The sequence below is a fragment of the Phascolarctos cinereus genome, unplaced genomic scaffold, assembly GCF_003287225.1.
Source record: "Phascolarctos cinereus isolate Bilbo 61053 unplaced genomic scaffold, phaCin_HiC Scaffold_2;HRSCAF=192, whole genome shotgun sequence".
NCBI lineage: Eukaryota > Metazoa > Chordata > Mammalia > Diprotodontia > Phascolarctidae > Phascolarctos > Phascolarctos cinereus.
In genome coordinates, this window is record NW_027555625.1 from 221,690,897 (window position 1) to 221,716,601 (window position 25,705).

At 43.4% G+C, this 25,705-nt stretch overlaps 1 protein-coding gene across 4 annotated transcripts in view; it reads left to right on the top strand.

Annotated features, from left to right (window-relative positions):
• OTOF (otoferlin) overlaps positions 1 to 25,705 on the top strand; it is a 172,720-nt gene that overhangs the window by 110,041 nt on the left and 36,974 nt on the right. For all 4 annotated transcript variants that reach the window (XM_078149814.1, XM_020983910.1, XM_020983909.1 and 1 more), the window contains 12 exons: positions 168 to 299; positions 4,990 to 5,052; positions 5,368 to 5,452; positions 18,261 to 18,420; positions 19,023 to 19,209; positions 20,291 to 20,477; positions 22,049 to 22,272; positions 23,011 to 23,119; positions 23,799 to 23,976; positions 24,266 to 24,386; positions 25,017 to 25,117; positions 25,411 to 25,501. In XM_078149814.1, the coding sequence (XP_078005940.1) occupies positions 168 to 299; positions 4,990 to 5,052; positions 5,368 to 5,452; positions 18,261 to 18,420; positions 19,023 to 19,209; positions 20,291 to 20,477; positions 22,049 to 22,272; positions 23,011 to 23,119; positions 23,799 to 23,976; positions 24,266 to 24,386; positions 25,017 to 25,117; positions 25,411 to 25,501 (1,638 nt within the window). The remainder of the gene's footprint in view (positions 1 to 167; positions 300 to 4,989; positions 5,053 to 5,367; positions 5,453 to 18,260; positions 18,421 to 19,022; positions 19,210 to 20,290; positions 20,478 to 22,048; positions 22,273 to 23,010; positions 23,120 to 23,798; positions 23,977 to 24,265; positions 24,387 to 25,016; positions 25,118 to 25,410; positions 25,502 to 25,705) is intronic.

Below are 25,705 nucleotides of genomic sequence, written 5' to 3' on the forward strand. Positions count from 1 at the left end.
ACACATGACTGAAAATGACTGAATAACAACAAGGTACTTAGTAAGTATTAGCTGAATTAAATTGAATTGAATTCTTGAGTCTCCCTAGTGTCAAGAGAACATTTTATACACTGTACCCTCACCTTCATGATCTGCCCTTTCTCAATGCCTTTCTGGTCTTCCTCCAGGTCAGCATCACAGTCATCGAAGCTCGTCAGCTTGTGGGGCTGAACATGGACCCTGTAGTATGTGTGGAGGTGGGAGATGACAAGAAGTACACCTCCATGAAGGAGTCAACCAACTGCCCCTATTACAATGAGGTCAGTGACTCTGTGGCCCCAAGATTTTGGGGGGACACTGGAAGAGGGTCCTTTCCTGCCATATAGAAGTCTTGACTCCCTGCTCCCAGGAGGGGGCTCCCTTATCAAACTTACAGAGAACCTCATGAGATGGAATGTCTCATACAACCAAGGAGCCTTAGGATACTGGCTGGCAGTCTTTTATAGAGTGATATACAGAGATATATATATATATTGACATATATATTTAAATAGATATAGATGTTGCTATATATTCATGAACCATAGTCCTACATAGCCCCTAGGTCTTCCACAGATCACAGCAGTCACTGCCAGTCCAATCAATCACTCTGTGACGGCTTAGCTCAAAGGTCAGTTGTCCTACCCTCCAGCCTCCCAGGTCCATACCCTTTGCTCTACTGGGATGTGCTGTGCCAGGTTTGTTCCTCTCTTCTAAGGAATAACTATATGGTTGCTTTTAAAGATGTTTTCTGAAGTTGTCTGAACCTCTTTTCAGTCCCTCTGGGAAACTGAAGTCTTATGGGCTAGGGTAGGGAAGTGAAAATCAGTAAGGACTCTATTCCCTCCAGCCATTTGGATTCCCTGCAGGCAACTGGCCTCCTAGCTAGGCCTTAAGACTCATAGAAGGAAGTAGAGTGATACCGTTGATGGAATTCATGCTTCAAGCAATGAAGAAGCCTGTATTTACTATGTGCCAGGAAATGTACTAAGTGCAGGAGGTAAAAAGACCTCCCCTCCCCAAAAAACTCATCCCTTTCCATCAGGGAACTTCTATTCCATGGGGGAGATAAGATGTATATATCTAAGTACAAACAGAATATTTTTAAAGTTTTCATTTTATTTCATTTGTCAATTCAAAAGTATTTATTTTTTCTCTATCCAACCCCTTCTCCAATTTAAAAGAAGGGGGGGAAAGCTCTTGTAACAATGGCTGTTCATCCATATTTCTCTCATCTTGTACTTGTAAAGCTGATTTTTTTAACTCAAGTAAAAACTTTATATTTATTTTCTATTAAATCTCATCTTACCAGATTCAGCTCCATTCTCTAAACCATCAAGATTGTTTTTTGGATCCTAACTATGCAATCCAGTATATTAGCTAGCTCTCTCAGCTTTATTTCATCTGCAAATGTGATGAGTAACCTATCTTATCTTTATTTTTAATTTTTTTCAGTTAGCAAGTTTTCATTTTCTCTTCCTCCTGTCTACCCCTCTCAAATTAGAAAAATAAAAGCCTTGTAACAAATATGCATAGCCAAGCCAAAACAAGTCCCTGCACTGTCCATGTCAAAAAATGTATGTCTCATTCTACATACAGGAGATAGATAGCCTGCTTCATCACTGGCCCTCCAGAATCTGGTTGGGTATTGAAATGATCAGAGCTTTAAATCATTCAAAGTTCCTTGTCTCTAGAGTGTTGTTATTGTTTTATAGATTGTCCTCCTGGTTCTGCTCATTTCACTGTGTACCAGTTCATACAAGGGTTTCAAGATTTCTCTGAAGCCCATCCTTTCATCATTTCTTGCAAAATGACAATATTCCATTATATTCACATACAATAATTTGTTCTAACATCCCCTAATTGACGAGCATCTCCTTAACTTTCAGTTCTTCACCATTCTAAAAACAACTAACTGCTACAAATATTTTTGCACATGAGTCCTTTTTCTTTTTCCTTTGGAGTTCAGGTCTACTGTTAATATCATTTAGTCAAAAAGTATATGTACTTTTGTGACTTTGGAGGCATATTTCCAAGTTGTTTTCTAGAATGTCTTGAAATTCACAGTACCACCAACAATGCCTCAACATGCCCATTTTATCTATGCCTTTAACAAGTCATTGATACAGAGAACAAATGGCAGAACAAGGATTTGAACCCAAATCCTTTGACCACAAATCCAAAGTACACTACACTGTACTAGTGAAATATAATTAAAAAGCATGTTGCATAGATTAAACCACTATAGAAATGCAAGCTTGTAGTAGTAGTAGTAGTAGTAGTAGTAGTAGTAGTAGTAGCAGCAGCAGCAGTAGTAGTAGCAGTAGTAGTAAGGGACACATCTTTGATCGTGGAAAAGTCCCTGACCAACTTAAGGGTCTGGTTTTCCTTAAGAGACTCCAAGACAGAAACCCATAATGGTCTCCTGGTACTTAAGGAGCATCTCCCCCCAAATATGGAGCAAAATGCAAAGGCTTACTTTTACCAGGTAGACATCTACAACAACAACAACAATAACAGTAACCAGCATTTGTATAAGGCTTAAAGTTTTGCAAAATGCTTTACTATCTCATTTAACCCCCCCCAAGCAACCTTGTGAGGCAGTGTTATTATTATCTCCATTTTATAGATGAGAACCCTGAGGTTGGGAGAGTTGAATTTACTTGCCCAAGGTCATATGGCTTAGAAAGGGTCTGAGGAGAGATTTGGACTGAGGTCCTCCTAACATGTCTAGCACTCCATTCCCTATGCCAAGCCGATCACTACATAAGTCTGGGGCCCACATTTTCTTCAACATTCTAATATACCAAAGATCTGTCATTTTTCCCCATGTGAGTTAAAACCCCTTTGTAAACCATCTTCAAGATTGGCTATAACCAAAAAATGTATATCCTTGTGGCCAACTTTGGGTTGAGCCTCTCAGTACTCGCAACTCAGAGCTCACCTAAGGCTAGTCACCAGATAACACAGGCTGATACTGAGCCCAAACTTGAAGATTTTCTATCTTGGAACACCCTAACACAGCTGGCTTTCCACTGGTTCCACAGCCTTTGAGAACCCAGCCTTACCTCAACAGCAAGAACCTATAGAACAGGACTTTGGCCAAAGGAAATCCTAGATTTGTTTCCACCAAATTCTTCCATTTCTTTTATCCTTATGTATGTCTTGCCTGAGATCCTGACTAGAAAGCCCATTGTTTTCCACTAACCCAAATACTCTAGCTCTGTGTTTCTTCCTTGTCTTTTTCCTATAAAGTATCCTTCCTTTAGCTCAAAACATTCTAACCACTATGCGAACTTTCTTTCTTGTTCCTTTAAACAATTGTGTTCCTGGGAGTGAGCTCTCCATTCCTCACGTGCTCACCCTCGGTGGGTTCCCCATTGTCACAGACTCTATGTGGGCTCCTCAAAACATTCCCAAAAAATACATGTAGATTCAGCTCAATTCAGCAAAAATTGATTAAGCAAAGTTTATTTTAATTTGATTTAGTTTGGGGTTTGGGTCCAGATCTGATTTTACCAACGTGGGCAAGCATTTTCTGTTATGGAAACTGTTGCCACCAATGGCCAGCTCAGCTTGAATTGTGTGAGGCACTGAGGAGTTAACTGACTTTTCAGGGTGACAGAGCTAGTCTGTGTCAGGATTTGAACTCAGACTATCCTGACCCTAAGCTAATTCTATCCATCATGCCACAAAGACCAAAAGATGAAACTGCGGCCCATGAACAGTTTTTACATTCTGGAGGAGTGGGAGACAGAAAGGAGAAATAGAGTAGAAGGAAAAGATACAACAAATACACAAGTAAATAACAGGTTTTTGGGATTTAGGTCAACCTTATCCCATCATTGACACTTTTCTACATCCTCACTCTAATGTGTGTAGATGTAGGAAACCAAGGCCTTTTTTAGTGTTGTTGCTTTACACAAATCACAATCACATCTCTATTGTCAAGGTCAGGAACCCAACATCGAACCAGGGAAATGTAGTTTGAGATTTATTCAATCAACAAACACTTATTAACACTTCCTATGGATCAGGTGGAAGCTAGGTGCTAAGTGCTAGGAATACAAAAACAAAAGCAGAAATAGTCCTTGTCCTCAAGAAGTTTATATTGCAATGGGGGAGATAAACAGTACACAGGCACGTAAGGCATATAAAAGATAAAATGCATATATGATCAATTAATGTGCATGTATTAAGTGCCAACTATGAACCAGGCACCATGCAAGGTTCTGGGTCCATAAAAACAAAAGCAAAACAGGGTCTACACCCAAGAAGCTTACATTCTACCTTATCTCTGTCTCTGTATCTGTCTCTCAAACTTCTCTGTGTGTGTGTGTGTGTGTGTGTGTGTGTGATCTCTCTGTCCCCGTGTCTCTGTCTCTGCTACTGATCACCATGGATATTAGGTATAACTGTGATGTTGTTATCAACCCTTGCTGCTCTTCATGCCCCCAACTTACACGAAGACCACTTCTCTCTAGCTCCTGGGGCCACACTTCCCCCCTCCCACTCTAGGCCCTGCCTGCCCTGGTCCCAGGCTCAGAGACAAGGGATGGGTTCTACTGGCACTGGCAGTACCTCTAGGCCCCTGGAGCTGTTGGCACAAGGGAGTAATGAATGCTGATTGCTCCTGATTGTCATCACTGAGGCGGCTAGTTCTAACATACCCATCTCTCAAGGTTGCAAATCAGGCTTCTAGTGTGTCCTGGGTTTCACAGCATCCTACTCCCACCAGCACTGGCCCAGCCCTAGTGGCAGAGTGCCAGATATCCTTTCCAATTAGTGGCTCCTGTCAAGCAAAGGGTCCCCCTACTCAAGGAAGAACCAGGCTCTGTCCTCTCCTTTGTCCTAATTCCATGGCTAAGGGGAAGTGGCAGGATCTCCTGCCATCACCCAGAGTCACGCTGGGGGTACAGCCAGGCACTGGCAGCTTGGTGACATGTAGGCCTGGGTCCTTCCCTCCCCCAGTACTTTGTCTTCGACTTCCACGTCTCTCCTGATGTCATGTTCGACAAGATCATCAAGATCTCGGTGAGTATTGGAAACAGCCCTGAGTGGGCACAGCTGAGAGAGCAGGGGATGCCAGCAAGACTTCCGAGGGCAGCCTCTGCTCTGCCAATATCCCCCCCACCTGATGGCCTCTTTCACTCTCCCCAAATTCATTTAGACGGCTCCCAATGACTCACTGCACTCAGGTTGAAGAGTCAAGCTGGCCACTCAATTTCCCAAATCCCCAGAAAAGACTGATGCACTCACTGCCCCCATCCCAGTTAACCCAACTCCATCCCCTGCGGGTGGACAGCCCCATGCCTACTCTGACTGGTGGCTGCTGATTCTGCCCGGAAGGTGATTCACTCCAAGAACCTCCTACGCAGTGGAACCCTCGTGGGGTCTTTCAAGCTGGACGTGGGAACTGTTTACTTGCAGCCGGGTGAGTAGAGTGGTCACCAAATTGCCCAGTGTCTAAACAGGGAGCCTGCTGAGTAATCAGATACAAGACAGTGTAATGCAATTCACCAAAGCTTAACTGAGCACCTATTATGGGAGTGCTGGGGGGCAGGGCTGCTAGGGAAGCGGGATTCAAAGAGGAAATGCAACGCAACCCTGCCCTTATTGAGTTTATTATTGAAGACTGGGGCCGGAACAACAGACAAGCCAAAAGGGCCCTTTGAGGCCATGTAGGCTCATTTTACAGAGAAGGAAACTGAGGGCCAGATCAGTGAAGTCACTTGCCCAATATCTCACAGCTGGCACATAGCAGAAGCAGAATGCTTTTCTCACTACATAACACTGCTCCCCCCAGAACTATCATAAGACTTAGCGCTGGGGCTCAATTAGGCCAACTCCCTCCCATTTACAGAGGAAAAAACAAAAGCTCAGAGAGGTTAGTTGATTTGCCTAAAGTCACACAGGAGCATCAGGATTCCAGCCTAAATCAGCCAGCTCCAAATCCAGCACCCTTTCTGGTGCAGATCACTGCCTCCAGCGCACTTGCATAGAGCCCAAGGCTGAGTGGGATTAAATGCAAAGAAGAGATCTGGATAAATCACTATGTGAGATTTGAGGCAGAAGAAATCATTTTCATCTGTGCCAAACAGGGAAGGCTTCATGGAAGAGGTGTTGCCAACTAAACTGAGCCTTTAAGGAAAAAAAGGACTTCAACAGGTGGTGATATGGAAGGAGTCGATTCTAGACTTTCATAAGCAGGAGCACACAGAACCAGCTGAGTAGCCACAGGGGAACAGCAAGGCTGGGGCTAGAGGTGCTTCTTAGGGAACCAGAATTTAGAGGCACTGACAGTGCTTTTCATTCCCTCAGCAGCATAGAAATGCCCTATGTCAGTACCTGGTTAGCAAGAACAATTAGTTAAAATAGGAAGTTACTAAATGTCACTTAATTGGGGGAGGAGAGATTGACAAACACATATTAAGCATCTACTGAGTTGCAGAGCAGGTGCTGCCCATGAGAGAGTTTCCTCAGTATAGGGAGTTCCCTAAACCAATGAAATCAAAACACAAAAGATTCGGAGGCATAAAGAAGACAGAGCTGGTGTTGGAGTCTGGATTCAAGTGTCACCTCAGACTCTGCAACATGTAGAAAAGATCCTGGTTTGTTTTGGTAGAGAAAGCTGTTTGTTCGTTTGCTTTGTTTTGTTTTTTTAATCCAGGAGTTTTTTCTTCTATCAGTGAAATCACAGGCCTGGTCCTAATCTCTAATCTCTGTGTATGAAGTCCTGGGGATAAGAGGATGAGGACTATTTCACTGGTATAGGGAAAAACTCCCAAACAAGGAAACTTTTTTCTATCAAAGTAAATTAGCGCATTCTCTGCAATTCACAGCTTGGAGAGTTGCCAAGAGATCTGAAGGGTTAAGTCATTTGCCCAGAGTTACACAGCCAGTATGTCAGAGGCAGGTCTTCCTGGCTCTGAGGCCAATACCCTATCCACTGTGCAACACTGATCACAGGCATTGGTAATACAAGGACAAGTATGATGTGGTCCCTGCCCTCTAGAAGCTCTCCTTCCAGGCCTAGCTTGTCTGCCCCAGCTGTAAAGGGGATGACCTCCCCTACTGTATCCTTAGAGGCGGCTTGATAGTGCCACAGTGCATACAGTGCTGGGCCTAGAGTCAGGAAGACTCATCTTGCTGAGTTCAAATCTGGCCTCAGACACTTACTAGCTGTGTGACCCTGGGCAAGTCACTTCACCCTGTTTGCCTCAGTTTCCTCACATATAAAACGAGCTGGAGAAAGAAATGGCAAACCATTCCAGCATCTTTGCCAAGAAAGCCCTAAATGAGTCACAGAGTCAGACATGACTAAAATGACTGAATAACCAACCAAACTATCATCCTTGAAGTAATTAAGGTTTCTCTCTCTCCCATCATGCCTCATCTTTACTCAAGTGAATTTGTCTTTAAAATTGATTTGAGGGCATCTTTCACCTTCTCACTCTGGGGTCTTTGCCCTAGGGGTCCAGGTCTTCCCTAGGGTGTCAAAATTGTCCGTTAAAACTCATTGCACGATCTGTACCATAAACTATACAAGCCTTCAATGCCCCCCTAAATGCTTCTACATTGCATATAGCATAATTAGAGAAGTAACAGGATGCATAATAGGTAGTAGAAATATTAATAGCTAGCTTTAGGGCGGCTGGGTGGCATAGTGGATAAGAGTTCCAGGCCTGGAATCAGAAAATCCTGAGTTCAAATCTGCCCTCGGACACTTACTAGCTGTGCGACCCTGGGCAAGTCACTTCACCCTAGTTGCTTCAGTTTCTTCACCTTGTAAAATGAGCTGGAGAAGGAAATGGAAAATCACTCTAGTATCTTGGCCAAGAAAACCCCAAATGGAATCACGAAAAGTCAGAGACAGCTGAAACAACTGAACAACAACAGTGTAAAAAGCTTAAGATTTGCAAAACCACTTTATATAAATATCATCTCAGGGTTTATTTTTGTTTATCACAACAACCCTAGGAGGTAGGTGCTATTATTATTGCCATTTTATAGATGAGGAAATGTTTGCAGGCAAAATGACTTTCCCAGGACTACACAGCTATTCAATGTCCAAGACCGTATTTGCACTCAGGTATTCCTGACTCTGGGTCCGGTGCACTAACCACTGAAGGACCCAGCTGCTTTCTAGCTCCATGGAGCACCTAGTCCTTGCTGCGGTTCTCTGCACACAGCCAATGTGGGCCAGCTGACAAGGAGCCAGATACCCACAGCTTGATTTATGACTGTTTGCCCACACCCTGCTGAGGGGATGCAGAGATACAAGATGAAGAGCTGTTTCAGTAATATTCCGGCGCTTTAAGGCGGCTCACAACAGGCCAGTGAGTGCACACTCCTTGGTGAAAGGTACCTGGTACTCAGCAAGGCCCAGGCAGCCCAGTAAATGTATCAACAGGGAAGGAGGAAGAGAAATATACATGATACACTCAAATTAATAAGTAACCAACAACAGGGCTCAGTGAGCAAGAACTAACAAAGTAACCAAGCTTGGCACACGTCCACGCACTTGTACTTAGGTCTCAATGATTAGTCATGCATCCTTAGCTCCGATGTAGGAGACAGTATATTGGACTTGCAGTCAGATGACCGGGGTTTGGATCATGCTGATGCTGCTGTGTGGCCTTGAACAAATCACTTGGCCTCTCTGAGAGCCTCGTTTTTCTACTCTACAAAATGAGATTGGACTAAAGGATACCTAAGGTTCTTTCTAGTTCTAAATCTATTATCCTGTAAATTCAATGAGCACTTAGAGCTTCAAAGAAAAGGTAGGTGCCCGGGGTAGCTAGGTGGCCTAGTGGATAGAGCTCTGGCCTTGAGTCAAGAAGACTTGAGTTCAAATCTGGCCTCAGATACTTGACACTTACTAGCTGTGTGACCATGGGCAAGTCGCTTAACCCCGACTGCCTCACAAAAAAAAAATGTAGGTGCCCTCCTACAAAGTTAGGGTCCCCATGGGTATCTCCGACTCCAGCTTTGCAAACACCGTTTGGAGTTGTATCTTCTCAGGGATCAATGTACCCTTAAATTGTGATGGTTGGCAGAGTAAGTAATGTGCTTGGGTGCCCCATGTAGGCTTAAAGCTTAGGCAAAAGAAGGGAAAAAACATAGATGAGTAGGAAAAGTACCTACAGTGGGGAATGATGAAAAGAAATGACAACTGGCCAACATCTGCTGTGTGCAGAGAACCACAGAAGGGACTAGGTACTTAATCTATGCAGCTAGATGGTAGCTGGGTTGCTCAATGGATGGAGCACTGGACCTGGAATTGTTCTCCCATATGACAAGGGGTCATATCCAGTCTGACCCCTTGTCAAGTATCTGATAAACCCTATGACATAGTTTAACAAGGTACAGTAGAAAGAATAACAAACTTGTAGTCAAAAGACCTGGTTTCAAGTTCTCACTTTGCTGTTGACTAGCTGTGTGATTCTAGACAAATCACTTTAACTTTTGTAAGCCTCATAGTCATCATCTGGAAAACAGAGTAATGATATTACTTACATCACAGGTTTGTTAGGAGGAAAGAACAAAGTACTTGGTAAATGTGAACTACTGTACTCAATGCTAGTCACATCTATACAACTTGATGAGTAGCTGAGAATCTGTTTCATCACAGCGACGGTTGGCCAGGGTCACTTTTTAATCAGGTGTCACTCAGGGGCTTGAATGTCTAGATTATCTTCCCTCCCCTGTATTTGATGCTGATACAACCGTTTAAGGATCCAGATGACATTATAGAAGATAATAATAAAAGCCATTCCTTTACTGAAGGCTTTCCCCTCCACAATGAAACAAACAGGCAAGACAAATATTGTTGTTGTTGTTTTAGACATGTCAGTCATGTCTGATACTTCATGACTCCATCTGGGGTTTTCTTGGCAAAGATATCAGAGTGGTTTGCCATTTCCTTCTCCAGCTCATTTTACAGATGAAGAAACTGAGGCAAATAGGGTTAAATGATTTGCCTAGGGTCACACAGTTAGTGTCTGAGGCTACATTTGAACTCAGGTCTTCCTGACTCCAGGCCTGGCACTCCATCCACTTCACTACCTAGCTTCCCCCAAGTATTGTTATACCCATTTTAAAGATAAGCAAATGCTGAAAGAGTTACTTGCCCAGGATCTAATGGCTCATCATAGAGCCAGAGATTAAGCCCAGATATCCCGACTAATTTCTGTGCCCTTGCAACTACACTCATTGACTGACATCTAGATAAGAGGCTGTCTAAGCCTCACAGATATAGAAAAGGTTACGTGCTAAATTTGATCTGGGTTAGTTTACTATTTCTCCATCAGTCAGAAGATAAGGAACAAATATGAAGTCTCACATTTGGATTAAAAAGCCTTGCGAAGATCTAAAGTGAATAAGATAAATGAAGGAATATTAACTTCAGTTGGATTTTTCTCTAGCCTGTGTCTACATGATCCCAATGCAACCAGCTGACAAATCAATTAAATAATAAATTAATTAGTCAAACCAATTGTTTGATTAAGTTAACCTAAAAGCCTAGCGTGGACACCAATTTGAATTTTACTCAGGCTTCCATCTGTGTGTATTTTTTATAATTTGTATCATTGCGTCAACAAACATGCCCTTTAAAAAAATTAAGCACTATAAACAAAACATACACACACACACATGCATGATCAGCTTCACAAGTATAAGATAGAGAAGGAATGGCTGGTAACAGTTATTCGTATGAAAAAGATCTGGGAGTCACAGTGGACCACACTTTCAAAATAACTCAGAAGATTATAGTATCACAGATACATTTAGGATTGAAGTCATCTAGTCTAACCCTTTCATTTACAAATTAGGAAAATGAGACCCAAAGAGTTGGATAAGTAACATACCCAAGTGAAATGATTCTCATTTCAGGTACACATAGCTGTCAAATGCTACCCAAAGTCACACAGGTGGTAAATGGCAGAGCCAGGATTTGAAGCCAGGTCCTCAAACTCCAAATTCAGTATTTTTTCCACTGTACAAGTTAACATTGTGATATGGTAATATAAAAAAATCTAATATTATTTTAGGCTGCTTTAGGAAAGGCAAAGTGTCCAGGACTAGGGAAGTGACAGTCCTGCTGTACTCCACCCTGGTCAGACCACATTGTGTTACATTCTGGGCATCACATTTTAAGAAAGACTTTGATAAGCTAGAGAATGTCCAGAAATGGATAACAGAAGTCAGTAAACCTGCATTTACCATGTGCTTTCTATATCCTGCACTGCACAGAGTACCAGGGATACAAAGAAAGGCAAAAAACAGTCCTTGACCTCCGGGAGCATATATTCTAAGGGGCACAACAACATGTAAATAACCAGTTATACAGAAGATGTATACAGAGTTGTTGTTATTGTTTAGTTGTGTTCAGCTCTTTATTTAGCCTTCAGGAGGTAATCAGTGGATTCTTTCCATTTTTATTTTATTCTTTGTTTCTAGAATATCAAGGCAATTTTCCTTGATAATTTCTTGAAAGATGATGTCTAGGCTCTTTTTTTTTTAATCATGACTTTCAGGTAGTCCAATAATTTTTAAATTACCTCTACTGGGAGCAGCTAGGTGGCACAGTGGATAGAACTCCGGCCTTAGAGTCAGGAGGACCTAAGTTCAAATCCAGCCTCAGACACTTGACACTTACTAGCTGTGTGACTTGAGTTCAAATCCAACCTCAGACACTTGACACTTACTAGCTGTGTGACCCTAGGCAAGTCACTTAATTCCAATTGCCTCGCCAAAAAAAATGCAAAAAACCCAAACAAACAAAAATTTTCTCTCCTGGATCTACTTTCCATATCAGTTGTTTTGCCAATGAGATATTTCATGCTGTCTTCTATTTTTTTTTTCATTCTTTTGGTTTTGTTTTATTGTTTCTTGATTTCTCATAAAGTCATTAGTTTCCATTTGCTCCATTCTAATTTTTAAGGAATTTATTTTCTCCAGTGAGCTTTTGTACCTCCTTTTCCATTTGGCCAATACTACTTTTTAAGAGGTTTTTTTTTTCTTCAGTGAATTTTTGTGCCTCCTTTTCCATTTGGCCAACTCTGCTTTCCAAGTCATTCTTCTCCTCTTTGGCTTCTTGTACTTCTTTTACCATTTGGCCTACTCTGTTTTTTAAGGTGTTATTTTCTTTAGTATTTCTTTGTTTTCTTTTACCAAGCTTTTGACTTGTTTTTCGTGATTTTCTTGCATCACTCTCATTTCTCTTCCCAATTTTTCCTCTACCTCTCTTCCTTGATTTTCAAAATCCTTTTTGAGCTCTTCCATGGCCCGAGACCAATTCACATTTTTCTTGGAGGCTTTGGATGTAGGAGCTTTGATTTTGTTATCTTCTTCTGAGTGTGTGTTTTGATCTTTCTCTGGTCAGATTTTTTCCCCTGTTGTTTGCTCATTTATCCAGTCTCTGTCTTAGCTTTTAACTCTGTTAAAGTAGGGCTCTGCTTCCAGGGTGGAGATGCACTGCCCCACATTTCAAGGGGGTTTGTGCAGTTGTTCTCAAAGATAAGGACCTGAATGTTTTCAGTTCTTCCAAGGTGGTATGATCTAAGGAAAGGTGCATTTACCACTCTCCTGGCCTGTGCTCTGGTCTGTGAGTGACCACAAGCTCTCTTTCCTGCTCTGGAACTGTGACAAGGGTCCCTGCTCCACTGTGGCCACAAGCTCTGGTGTGCTAGTGCTCCTCCTTGCCCTGGAACTGCCACTCAGGACTGTGACCCAAATCTAAGTGTGGGCAAAGCAACAGAGTCTTGCCCCCAGTGCTAGCAAAGAGACCCCTGTAATCTCTGCCCTTATCATCTGTGGGCTAAAAGCTCTGGAAGCAGCCACTGCTGATTCAGTGGCTCCTAAGACCTACTCCTGCTTTGCTGGGACCAGGTCTGTGTACTGGTGCAGCCTGCACTGGACTGTGATCCACTCTCACTCAGGTGCAACAGACCTTTATTTCACCCTATCCTTTTGAGGGTTCTACTGCTTCAAGAATTGTTTTATGACATTATTTAAATGTGTTTGGAGGTGTTTGGGGGAGAGCTCAGGCAAGTCACTGACTTTTCTCCACCATCTTGGCTCCAACCTCCTGGGAAAGAGCAATTTCATTTGAATGATGAGATCAGGAGCCAGATTGCAGAGGGTTTAGAAGACAATGAGAGATGAGGAGGTAGAGGCGAACATGGGATTTAGAGCCCATGTAGAGGGGCTTGTCTTGGCAAGGAGAAGAGCCAACTCTTTATCTGAGATTAGAATGAGGGAGGATGATGAAGGACCTTGAGAAAGCACTAGATGAGGATCAGATGAGTAGAAGGAAATAGGCAATTTAGCCTAAGGAAGAGCAAATGTATGGCAGGGCCTATGAACTGCCTCAAGTATTCTGAAGGGTAGTCATACAGAAAAGGGATTTGACCAATTATTCTCCTTAGTCTCAGAAGGCAAAGCTCACAGCAATGGGAGGAAGTTGAAAAGAGACAATTATAGGCTAAGCATCAGGAAGAGCTTCCTAAAAATTAGAGCTATCCCAAAGAAGAATGGGCTGTTTTGGGACGTAGTGGGTTCCACCCCCATGAAGGTCTTCAAGCAAAGGCTGGAAAATTACTTGTCTGTTATATTGTAGAAGAGATTCTCATTATGGGTATGGGTTAAGTTAATTCAAAGCCTAGAAGACAAATGTCCTTTGAGAGCCATTTCAACCTTGAGACTCTGTGAGTCAATGTGATGTTGTACTCCCTGGGGAAACAGAATTCATTAGCATCTTTTGCCTGTGTGACCAATGAAGATTCTGGGTTCTGTTCAAGGTTTTCCCAGTGGAGATTGATACTACGACCTTAGGGGTTTTTTTTTTAGGCTTAGTGAAAATAGGTAACATCAAGCTGGCACTGGCTGGCCATCATCCCTGATGGAGTTTCTCTATTCAGAGAGTATTGGTTATTCCAAGAAGTGTAGCTCTTTACAGGGTGAATGGCTGATAATCAGCTCTCAAAAAAAAAAATAACGTATCCCAAACACTTTAAAGCTTAATCCACACTACTAACATTTTCTCCATCACTTTTTGTAAGTCTAGGAATCAGCAAAACAATAAATCAAGCCCTGATTTGTAGCACTTACCAATTTCTAAGGTGTAAATGCTCACCCTGAAAATTTAGCAATTGCTTCTCATGAGACAACTCTAGCTGGCTCTAGCACACAACTGGCTTTTAGGCTTTCCAATTTTAAGAAATCTACCACCTTCCCTCCAGGGTTTAGCATCCTTACCAAATCCTGCAGTGAAATCTGGCCCACAGCCAGCTTGATCTTAGATAATGAGTTACCTAAAACCCATCTGTCTTGATTTGGGGGAAGGGGGGAAGGGAGGTGGTAGTCCCTGGTGACAGTGATAGAATACAGTTCAGTTTGAGAGATGCACACAGAATCCATAAAACTGCCTTCAATTTCTCTGGCCAGGTCTGGACACATGGAGGCAAATACTGGGATGCCATTCAAAATCCACCATAAAATTATAGGAGCATAGATTTAAAGCTGGAGGAGACTCTGAGACCACCTAAGACCATTATTTTATGTCTGAGGACTGTTGAGGTTAAGTGACATGCCCAAGTTCACAAAGGCAAGTGAGTGACAACAGCAGGATTTGAACACAGGTCCTTTCTGCAATCCTTTCTCGAAATTGAGTCCCACTGGCTGCTCTCAGCTTAAATCATTCAAATCTCAGATCAATCCTTGGTTCTAATATAAATCAACAGTCCCTTCCCTCAAAGAGCCAACTAGAGCCATCCTACTAGAGGGATAGAAGGCAACATGGTACAGTGGGAATAACACTGAATTTAGAGTCAGAAGACTTAGATTTGAATCCTGGTTTTGCCATTTACTTCCTGTGTGACCTTGGGCAAGTCATGTAACATCTCTGGGCCTCAGTTTCTCTATCTGTAAAATGAGGGGGTTGGACTAGATGGTTCTCTAAAGTTCCTTCTAAGTCTTAATCTGTTATTTTATCAAGTATGGGATCCTTAACCTCTCTGAGACTCAGTTTCTTAGCCTATTTTAAATCAGTAAGAGGCATATGCATAGTCAAGCAATGCAGCAACTTTTCCTAGACATCCCCACTGCTCCTAATTTTTCATTGCATTCTGAGCTTCCACAAGACAAAAGTTACTTTCTCTGTAATGTATAGTTTTACATTCATTTTCACCACATTAAGTCGGAGACAGTTGGTCATGAGTAAAACAGACAAGTTTGAGAGAACTTTAGTTGGTTAAGCAGTCAATTATCAGAACCACAAGTAGGGGGTGGAGCTAGGGTTTTTCCCTAAGGCATTGAGGTTTAAAGAGCTCTGCCAACATGTGTACTTAGCAGTGGCATGACTTGCCCAGGGTCACACTGCTGGTAAATGTCAAGTGTTTGGTTTGAGGCCGGATTTGAACTCAGGTCCTCCTGACTCTATCCACTGCGCCACCTAGCTACCCCCAGAGAGAATCTTGATACCAGATTTTAAAATGTAATGAAGTTCACTTTAAAGATATTTTTATTGAGAGTTCAAAACAGGGAATTAAAGTAAGCTAATACTGACTATATATATTTGTAATGGGTTTTTTTTTAAATCAATGGGTAGGGGAAGGGAGGATAGCGAGCATTAGAAATGAATATAAAATTTAATTTTAAAATTATAAATGGGGGCAGGTAGGTGGCACAATGGATAGAGTACCGGCCCTGAAGTCAGGAGGACCTGAGTTCAAATGTGGCCTCAGACCAAACACTTGACACTTACTAGCTGTGTGACTGTGGGCAAGTCACTTAACCCCAATTGCCTTAAAAAAATTATTATAAATGAAAAAAAGATCAAAGTAAGCCAAGGAAAAGACCTCTCTTTATTGGATCAATAGGCAATAAGTTTTTTAAAAAAGAAATTAACCTCCCAAAAATATTTATTTAAAATGAAAGGGGCAACTAGATGGCGCAGTGGATAGAGCACCGGCCCTGGATTCATGAGGACCTGAGTTCAAATCCGGCCTCAGATACATAACACATACTAGCTGTGTGACCCTGGGCAAGTCACTTAACCCCATTGCCTAGCCAAAAGAATAAATAAATGAATGAATGAATGAATAAGTTAAATGAAATAGTTTTATTAATTTAATTGTCTTAGATAGTACTGATTTCCTTACATCTGGGGTGTCCCAAAAGTCTTAGTGCCATTTTAACCTTTAGTATATATGCTATAATCATAGCTATTTTATTATTATTAGTTACTCTATTATCATATTAATATACTTACACATACCAATATAATTATTTCAATCACTTCAAGGCACATAAGGCAGCAACCTCCTCCAGCACAGAAATCCCAGGGAGTTGGTCACAGAGCCAGCACGTGTCACAGGCAGGGTTTGAACCTGGGTCTTCTTGACTCTCAGTCTAGCGTTCTCCTAATCCAATTTGTCTCTCATTAAACTCTCTTTGTTTTGTCTGGACCTGATTTTTGTCATGCAGACAAGCAATGTAGAAATGTCCCCCCTTTTTATGGGCAGCTCTTCTATAAATTACGTTTTAGAGAGATGCCCAGGATACTAATAGCCTGTGAAGACACAGATAGTATGTGTCACAGGTAAAACTTACATGGGACACTTCCTAACTCCAGGCAAACCTTCTCTTAGAGAGCAATGTAGTGAGTTAAAATCATTGATTCCAAAATAATAACATCAGTAAAACAATCTCAGTTTATTAGATTTTTAAGCCTTGAGCCATGGTTTTTCTCTGCACCTAGACAGGTGTTGTTAATCGATTAGTCATGCCCAACTCCAACTCCTCATGACCCCATTTGGGGTTTCCTTGGCAAAGATACTGGAGTGGTTTGCCATTACCTTCTACAGCTCATTTTACAGATGAGGAAATTGAGGCAAACAGGGTTAAGTGACTTGCCCAGGGTCACATAGTTAGGAAGTTCTGAAGCCAGATTTGAACTCAGAAAAAAGAATTTTCCTGGTGCTATCCACTGTGCCACCTAGCTGCTCCTCCCAGAGAGGTTATTATCTGCCAATGTGGAGATTGGCTGACCTATTTGCAAATAGGCTTGTTTCCATATGTGTACATTAACATAGACCTATGGACATATGTTGGGAAGGAAGATAATTAGACAGCAACAGTCAAGTCAATAAGCATTTATTAAGTATCTGCTATGTACCAGGCACTGTGCTAAACATTAGGTATACAAAGAAAGGCAAAACTAGTCCCTGCCTTTGAGAAGCTCACAAACTTATATTTGTCATCTGCAAACAATTGTGTACAAATAATGTACAGGAAATACTGGAAATAATCTCAGAAGGAAGGCACTAAAGTATTGGAAGCATTGATTTTCAGGTCCTTGTACACACTCCAGAGGTATAGGATGAGTTTAGAGGGGTCAGCTACAGCTCCCAGCAATACTACAGAGATTGTCTTCAGATGAACAGGGAAGATTATGTGATTCTGGCATGGTGAGGTATGTTGACCACGTCCCCTAAGTTTTCCAATACCTACGGAATAGCTACATAAATGTGAAGCATAGCAACAAAATAATGAAACTAATTCTCTTCTGTGGTTCATAAAGTGGCCCCGGAAGCAGCTCCATAAAAAGTCATTCCAAGGATGCGTTCAACAACCACAGCATGAAAGCACTTACGTGGCGCTATGGATAGCATGATGGGTGTGGAGTCAGGAAGACCTGAGTTCAAATCCATGCCTCAGATGCTTACTAACTGTGTGATCCTGGACAAGTCATTTAACCTTGATCTGCCTCAGTTTCCTCAGCTGTAAAATGTGGATAAAAATAGCACCTACCTTCTGAGATTGTTATGAGGATAAAATGAGATAATATTTGCAAAGTGCTTTGCAAGATTTAAAATGCTATATAAATGCTAGCTATTATTAAGGGGATGACAATTAATCAGGTATATGGATTTTATGTTTGACTATTTTTTTAAATCCCTTTACTTTACAGTCATACTTCCTCTATCCTGGTAATTTGGCTGACATTCCCAGCTCTGAATGAACTCAACTTGAATTATAGTAAAGAGAATAGATAGGGGCTTAGGAGTATGAACCAGTAGCCATCCTTAAGCTAATAACCTCTGCTTGCTCCAGGAGCTTATAGCATTTTCCCTAAAAGGGCTTTGCCCTCCCCTTCGCCCCTCCTCCCAGAAGAAGGGTAAGTTGGAATTCTAAGAAACAGGAGCAACATCAAGACCCGTTACCTCCATCTGCAGAACACCAGTTCCATCACAAGTGGGCTATCCTGTCAGACCCAGATGACATCTCAGCTGGGCTGAAGGGCTATGTCAAGTGTGACATTGCTGTGGTGGGCAAGGGAGACAACATCAAGACCCCCCACAAGGCCAATGAAACCGAAGAGGATGACATTGAGGGGTGAGGACTCCCATCTCATCCCAATCCCAGGGGTTTCCTGATCTAGCCCTTCCCTTCCTACTGCCTCTGCTTTAGCAGAAATACATTTGCCCCTAGAATGGCAGCCCCATATGGCCCCAGGGTATCAACCCATCTTGCCTCCCATACCATCCCATCTACATCAGCAGTCTCACATAGCCACTGTCTGTTCATGAGGATACAGACCTTTTTTTCAGAAGCCTCAACCAAGCTTCCAGAGGTGGCCCATGGCACGCACTGCTTGTCCTCCTCATTCTAGGCTTCCTTTTCTATTTGAGTGGGAATAGAAGAGGAAGAGAAGGAAGAACACATGAGCCTGGGGATTTTACTCCATCGTCCCATAGGCAGAGGGCAGAAATCTGAAGGCAAACAGAAATAAAGAGGGTAGCTATTTGGCATACAGATTCCTAAATCTGAGAACAATGAAGGAAACTAGTAGGGCTGAGAAGGGGTGAAGTACATTTGAGTCCTGGGTCCAGCGGGTCAAAGAATCTGGAACAAGGTAGGCAGAATAAAGACACAGGTCCTAGTTGAGGGGGGAAGGGGAGCCTGGCTGCAATGCCCCCAGCTGGATGTGCCGGCAGGAACTTACTGCTCCCCGATGGGGTGCCCGCCGAGCGCCAGTGGGCCCGTTTCTATGTGAAGATATACCGGGCAGAGGGGCTGCCCCGCATGAACACGAGCCTCATGGCCAACGTGAAAAAGGCATTCATCGGTGAAAATAAGGACCTCGTCGACCCCTACGTCCAAGTCTTCTTTGCTGGCCAAAAGGTACCCGGGGTGGGGATGTTCAAGGCATCAGTGGTTCAGTCAGTGATTAAACATTTATTAAGCATTTGCTGTGTGCCAGATACTGTGCTAAGTGCTGGGGATAGAAAGAAAAGCAAAACAGGGCCCCCTGCCTTTAAGAAGCTTATAGTCTAATAGAGGAGACAAGATGCAAACAACTATGCATAGACAAACTACATACAGTGGCATATAAAGGTAGCCTCAGAGAGGTAACCTGAGAAGGAAAGATGCTAATAGTTGGGGGTGAGGAGAGATGGGAAACAGAAGTTTGAAGCTTAGGTGATAGGTTTAGCAGGGGACCTAGTGGTTAGAGGAAGGCAGATGGAAAGCAAGGTCTTATCTTTCGTTCCATGGACTTAGAACCTCTCTCTAGAGTGAGGGTTCTTAATCCAGGGTCTATGAACTTGGTAGATATAGATAGATATAACTATAGAGACAGAGACAGAGACAGAGATAGAGACAGAGATGTCTGTGTATGTTTTGATAACCACATTTCAATATAATTCATTTCCTCTGGTATCCCATTCATTTTACTTTTTGCATTTAAAAACATTATTCTGAGAAAGGGTCAATAGTCTTCATCAAACTGCCAAAGGCGGCCATGACATGAGAAAAGGTTTTAAAAATTCCTGCTGTAGAGCTAGGACTGAGAAGCAATAAAATCAAGAGTCTGAGAGGCTAGAGAAATGAGAACATCAAGAGGAATAGAGATTGGAAAAGTAGGGCCTGAGGATACAAAAACCCACAGGGCAGATTATGAACTCATTGGACCCTCAACATTCAATTCAATTCAAGAACTTATTAAGTTCCTGCTCTGTTTCAGGCAGTGTACTAGGTGGTAGGGATACAAAGCTGACAACAACAACAAAAGGAAACAGTCCCAGCTGGACTTGGCAAAGATCTCAAAACACCACAGGAGTCAGATCCCCTAACTTAAGAGAGTGGGGAGACCACAGCGGCCAGAGAAGGGAGAATCAGGATAAAAATTGGGGGGTGGATGAGTTTTACATGAGGTATATTCTCCTCCTTTCTCTGACCCACCATCATTCCCCCATCTGGACAGGGTAAGACATCTGTGCAGAAGAGCAGTTATGAGCCCTTGTGGAATGAACAAATCATCTTCACAGACCTGTTCCCCCCACTCTGCAAACGCATGAAGGTGCAGATCCGGGACTCAGACAAGGTCAATGATGTAGCCATTGGAACCCATTTCATTGACCTGAGAAAGATTTCCAATGACGGAGACAAAGGTCAGCGGCAAAGACTGGGAGAGGCTGATGTCAGATAAGGAGCAGGGAGGAGGGAAGTAGATGAAATCCTTGAGGTAAATGGAAAGTCACAGCCAAGAGCTGTCATGGCAAAGTTAGCAGGGTGGATCCCTTATGGTGAAAAGGTTTTGCCAGCAAAACCTGAAACATATATACATTATATATATATATATATATATATATATATATATATATATACACATACATATTATATATAATATATACATATATATGTATGTATATGTATATATATATACATTTATAGATAGATAAATGAATGGATGATTAAATAAATAATTTTTAAACATAATAAAGGAAGTAAAAACCAATGTTGAGAGGTCAAGGAATAGAGTGACTTTCAAGCCACTCAGAAGTGGCTGGAGCCCACCTAACTACCCTCAACCCCTACCCCCCTGCAATCCAGATAACAGACAGGAGAACTCACTTGGAAGACAAATTAGACTAGATGACCCTTAGGTCTCTCTCAATTCTAAGATTCTTTTGTTCTATGAAGACACCTTAGAAAATACCATCCCCACCCACACCACTCTCAGTTTATCTTCATCTCGTACATTTGTGGGGAGTTTGGGGATCCAGACCAATGATTTCTTTGGTATAGGGAATTTTCTATGAGGAAAATATGATCTTATAAACTCCTTCTACAAATGCAAATGGCAACTTTTGCAACATAATTTTACAGAGTTGCCTAGGGGCACTGAGAGGTTAAATGATTTGCCCAAGGTCCTTCAGTAAATGTGTCAGAGGCAGCGAATATGTCAGGCCCTGAACCCAGGTCCTTCCTGACTCTGAATCTATCAGATTCTACTTACTATGAGGCCAGATCTCTACCCATTATATCACACTCCCTCTTATCTAATAGCTTATCCTTCAGAATGTAAGTTCCTTGAGGGCAGGGCTCCAATTTCATTAGCTTACAGGCCACCCTGCTGCCATACAACAGAGAGCTTTACTGAACACTGTTTGAATCCCCCTGCCCCGTTTCCCAAAGAGAAGTCCAAGAAAGTCCTTTCACATATGAAAATTCCAAATCCTGCCCTCTCTAAGTCAGTCAATCAATAAACCATATCAACCAATCAACAATCCTTTAAGTACCTACTATGTATCAGGCACATCTTGTCATAAGATTATGTATTCAGAGCTGAAAGGGGGATCATAGGATCATAGATTTAGGGCTGGAAGGGACCTTAGAGACTTTCTAGTCCAACCCCTTCATTCTACAAATGAAGAAACTAAGACCCAGGAAAGTTAAGTGATTTGCCCCAAGTAGTAAGTGACAGGGCTGGAATAGGCCCTCAGACTCCAGGACCAGTGCTCTTCCCACTATATCGCTCTGTCTTTACAAAGAATAACCTCCCACTTCCTGGGTGAACTCTTCTCCTTTGTATAGAGGCCAGAGGAGGCTAGGGAGTTGGAAGGATGAAGTGAGAGGGGGAACAGCAAGCCCCACCCTGGACTGAGCCTCTTTCCCAATTGGGCTTTATGGAAAATTTCCCTTCCTGCTCTTCTCCAGACCCTTGCTTCTCCTGTTTCAGGCTTCCTGCCCACTCTGGGCCCAGCCTGGGTGAATATGTATGGTTCCACTCGAAACTACACCCTGCTAGATGAGCACCAGGACCTGAATGAGGGGCTGGGTGAAGGTGTGTCCTTCCGAGCCCGCCTGATGCTGGGTCTAGCTGTGGAAATACTGGACACCTCCAACCCTGAGCTCACCAGCTCGACTGAGGTGCAGGTGGAACAAGCCACGCCGGTTGCTGATGTGAGTCTAGTTACTTGACCATGCCTCTAGGTTGGAATTCCACTATATCCTAAAGTCTCATTCTGTTCAGTCCCACCTCAACCAAGTCTCTCACTCTTTTCATGTCCTAGAGATGGGACTTTACCCACTCAGCATCCCAAGCTCTACTTCTTGTACATTTTAGTCTAGCAGGGCTATGTGTTAACCACCCACTGGGTCTTAGGGTATGTCTAGGTCAGAGTTACATGCCATTTTGTCCAAGACTAGCACAATATCAGTCCCCAAGGGTCTCCCCTCCTGGAGCCCCAGTGCCAGTCCCCTGAATCATGCCAGGGCCTCCAGATGGAGAACTGGCATCCCTCTGCCAGATGACTCTTCCAGTCCTGAGCTTTATCTATCCTCTGCCCAGAGACCATTGAGAATACTGCTCATCTCAATAAGGTGGTAGCTAGATGCTGACAAATCCAAGTGGGAGTTTCTCAACAGAAACCCTGAGCCCTACCTTGCCACTCACTCCTGTCTCTTATGAGCCGTAGTGGTCTCTGTTGATCTGGAGAAAGAACTCAGCCCTAAAACTCTGTAAACCTTGGAGGTCAAGGTAGGAACCTCAGAATCCTGTCTGCCAAGTTTTAGAGGTTAAAGGGAAATATCCCCAGTGTGAAGGCTCTTCCCATAAGAAGCTAGAGGGAGATGCCCTGGTCCCAGAACCTCTCTGCTCAGGCTGTGACTCAGCGGTCCCTCACCCTACCTCCTTACCAGAGCTGCACAGGGAAAATGGAAGAATTCTTTCTCTTTGGGGCTTTCCTGGAGGCCTCCATGATCGACCGGAAGAATGGAGACAAGCCTATCACCTTTGAAGTCACCATAGGTCAGTGCGGCACCCACGGTAGGTTCAATAGCTACTGACCCCCTATCTCAGAACCCTACACACTAATCCAAGCCCCTTGTCATTCTGTCTTCTTCCCACTCCTTTACATACACTTACACACTCATAAAAACATACCCAAAAGGTAAAGGAGTCTGGTTCTCCAGATGAACAGGAGAGCTGAGTCATCACTAGAACACCAGGAAGGGAAAGAATTTCTTTCCCTTTTAAAAAGGTTGAGATCCTAGTCAAAGGTGGGTACATGATTGCATAGATATAGGGACATCTCAGACTGGAATTGAGCTTTGGCCTTTGGGATGGGCTTTTGGGGAGAATTGGGAATGTTGTTAGTATTTGGGAGTGAGGGAGAGAGAGAAAAGAGAAGAAAAAAGAGGAGAGAGAGCAAGTGGGAAGCAGAGAGAAGGAAAAGCAGGCTCACATTCTCATTCAATGCTGCTCTGCTACGAAACTGATGAAACCACTCACCTAGCTTCCTTTCTTCCCTCTCTCCTCTTCTCCCCACCTCTTCTCTCTCTTTCCTCCCTAAATCCCAAAGTAATAGACAGCTGGGAAGATAGGAGCCTTGGTCTGGAGTGATGATAGCCATCCGTGGAACAATTTCAGTACCTTCTCTTCCCCTCACATAAAGGAAGCAATCACAGTGTCCTCATTCTGCTCCCAGGGAACTATGGCAACCAGGTAGATGGGATGTCTCGACCACAACGTCCAAGGAAGAAGGAGAGTGGGGATGAGGAAGAAGTGGACCTGATCCAAAACTCCAGTGATGATGAAGGAGACGAGGGTGGAGATCTGGTGTCCGTCTCCTCCTCACCTCCAATGCGGCCCCAAATCACAGACAGGTAAGACCTAGGTCAGGGGAGTAGAAAGGAGAAGAAGAGGGTAGTAGGGGGCTAGATGTTAGTGGTAGGAGGGTACACTGTGCACAGGCTTCTTATTGACCACTTGCCAACCCTATGCCCTCTGTATTTATCCCATTCACACCCCAGAACCAACCTATCCCACACCAGGGCTACCCTGCCTTCACCCTGCTTCTTACTGGCACAGCAGATTAGACCATCCTACCTCCTTTCCATCCTTCCTCTCAGCCTCCTCCTCAGCTCATCCCCTTACTTCTGCCCCACACCCCAGAAACTATTTCCATCTGCCCTACTTGGACCGCAAGCCCTGTATCTACATCAAGAGCTGGTGGCAGGACCAGCGTCGCCGCCTCTACAATGCCAATATCATGGACCGTATTGCAGACAAGCTGGTCAGTGCATTTGATGGTGGGCAGGGAGGGAAGTTGGAAGGGAAGTGGAAAAAAGACCAATGTGGCAGTCAGGTGACCCAAGTTCTAGTCCTAACTGCCTCTGGGGGATCTTGGGCAAGTCACCTCCACTTTTCTCTTAATCAATAAAATGATAGGATTGGACTAGATGCTTTCCACGGCCCTTTCAGCTTTGAGATTCTTTGATCTTCTTTCTGAAACACCCTAACTAAAACAGTGTAATTACAACACCCTGATGCCACCATACCCTGACAGGGATGGCAAGACAGGTCACTGGATTCACAGAGATGCCTCTAGTCCCATCCTATCCTTCCATTACCCAAAGCAGGAAGAAAGTACTAAATGGAGAAGCATTTGGAACTGGTATGGGGAGACCATCCCGCCTTGATACCTTCGGATATCAGAACAATAGAAAGCCTCACCAGGGAGGGGAGCTCAGTCAATACTGTTGTGAAACACAACAGACACTAGCTTGGGATCCACAATTTTGATTCATTCACTTAAAAACACATCTCAACTTATCTTGCCATCTAGTTGGCAAAGATGTGAAAGGTATAAAGACTATAACTTAAACTTCTTGTCCTGCTTTCTCCTCTAAACTCCCTTGCCCAGGAGGAGGGTCTGAATGACGTACAAGAGATGATCAAGACAGAGAAGTCTTACCCAGAGCGTCGTCTCCGAGGTGTTCTGGAAGAGCTCAGCTGTGGCTGCTAGTGAGACAAGGAACAGGGAGAAGGGGGAGTACATTTAGGGGTGAGGGAGTCAAAGGAGGGGAAATGGGAAATGGGGATGAGTTGGGGAAGTCAAGTGAAGAGGAATGGGAAAGAAGCTGGTAGGAGTGGGGATAGGTACAGAGGACAAGGCTGGGCAACATGACACTGGGATGAGGCATGGAAAGATAGACAGTGAGACATCCATATAGACCCAAGATAGACATGGGCAGTAGGAATGGGATGAGTTCCAAGAAGGTTCACTCAGACCCAGGTCCTGGCTTTGTTTCTTGCAGTCGATTTCTCTCACTTGCTGACAAGGACCAGAGCCAATTATCTCGGACAAGGCTTGACAGGGAGAGACTCAAGTCCTGCATGAGGGAGCTGGTGAGGGCAGGAAACTGTCCAAGGTCTGGGGAAGTGAAGGGGTGGAGTGGGGCATGAGCAAGTAAGGAGAAGGGTCTGGGGAGGGGGAAATGGGAAGGCTTGGGAGAAAAGCTAAGAAGGAACTGGACCTGATGACTGGTCAGGATGTAAAAAGAAAAAACTCTGAGGGCATCAGACCCAGGGGAGAGGGAGAAACTAATGAAT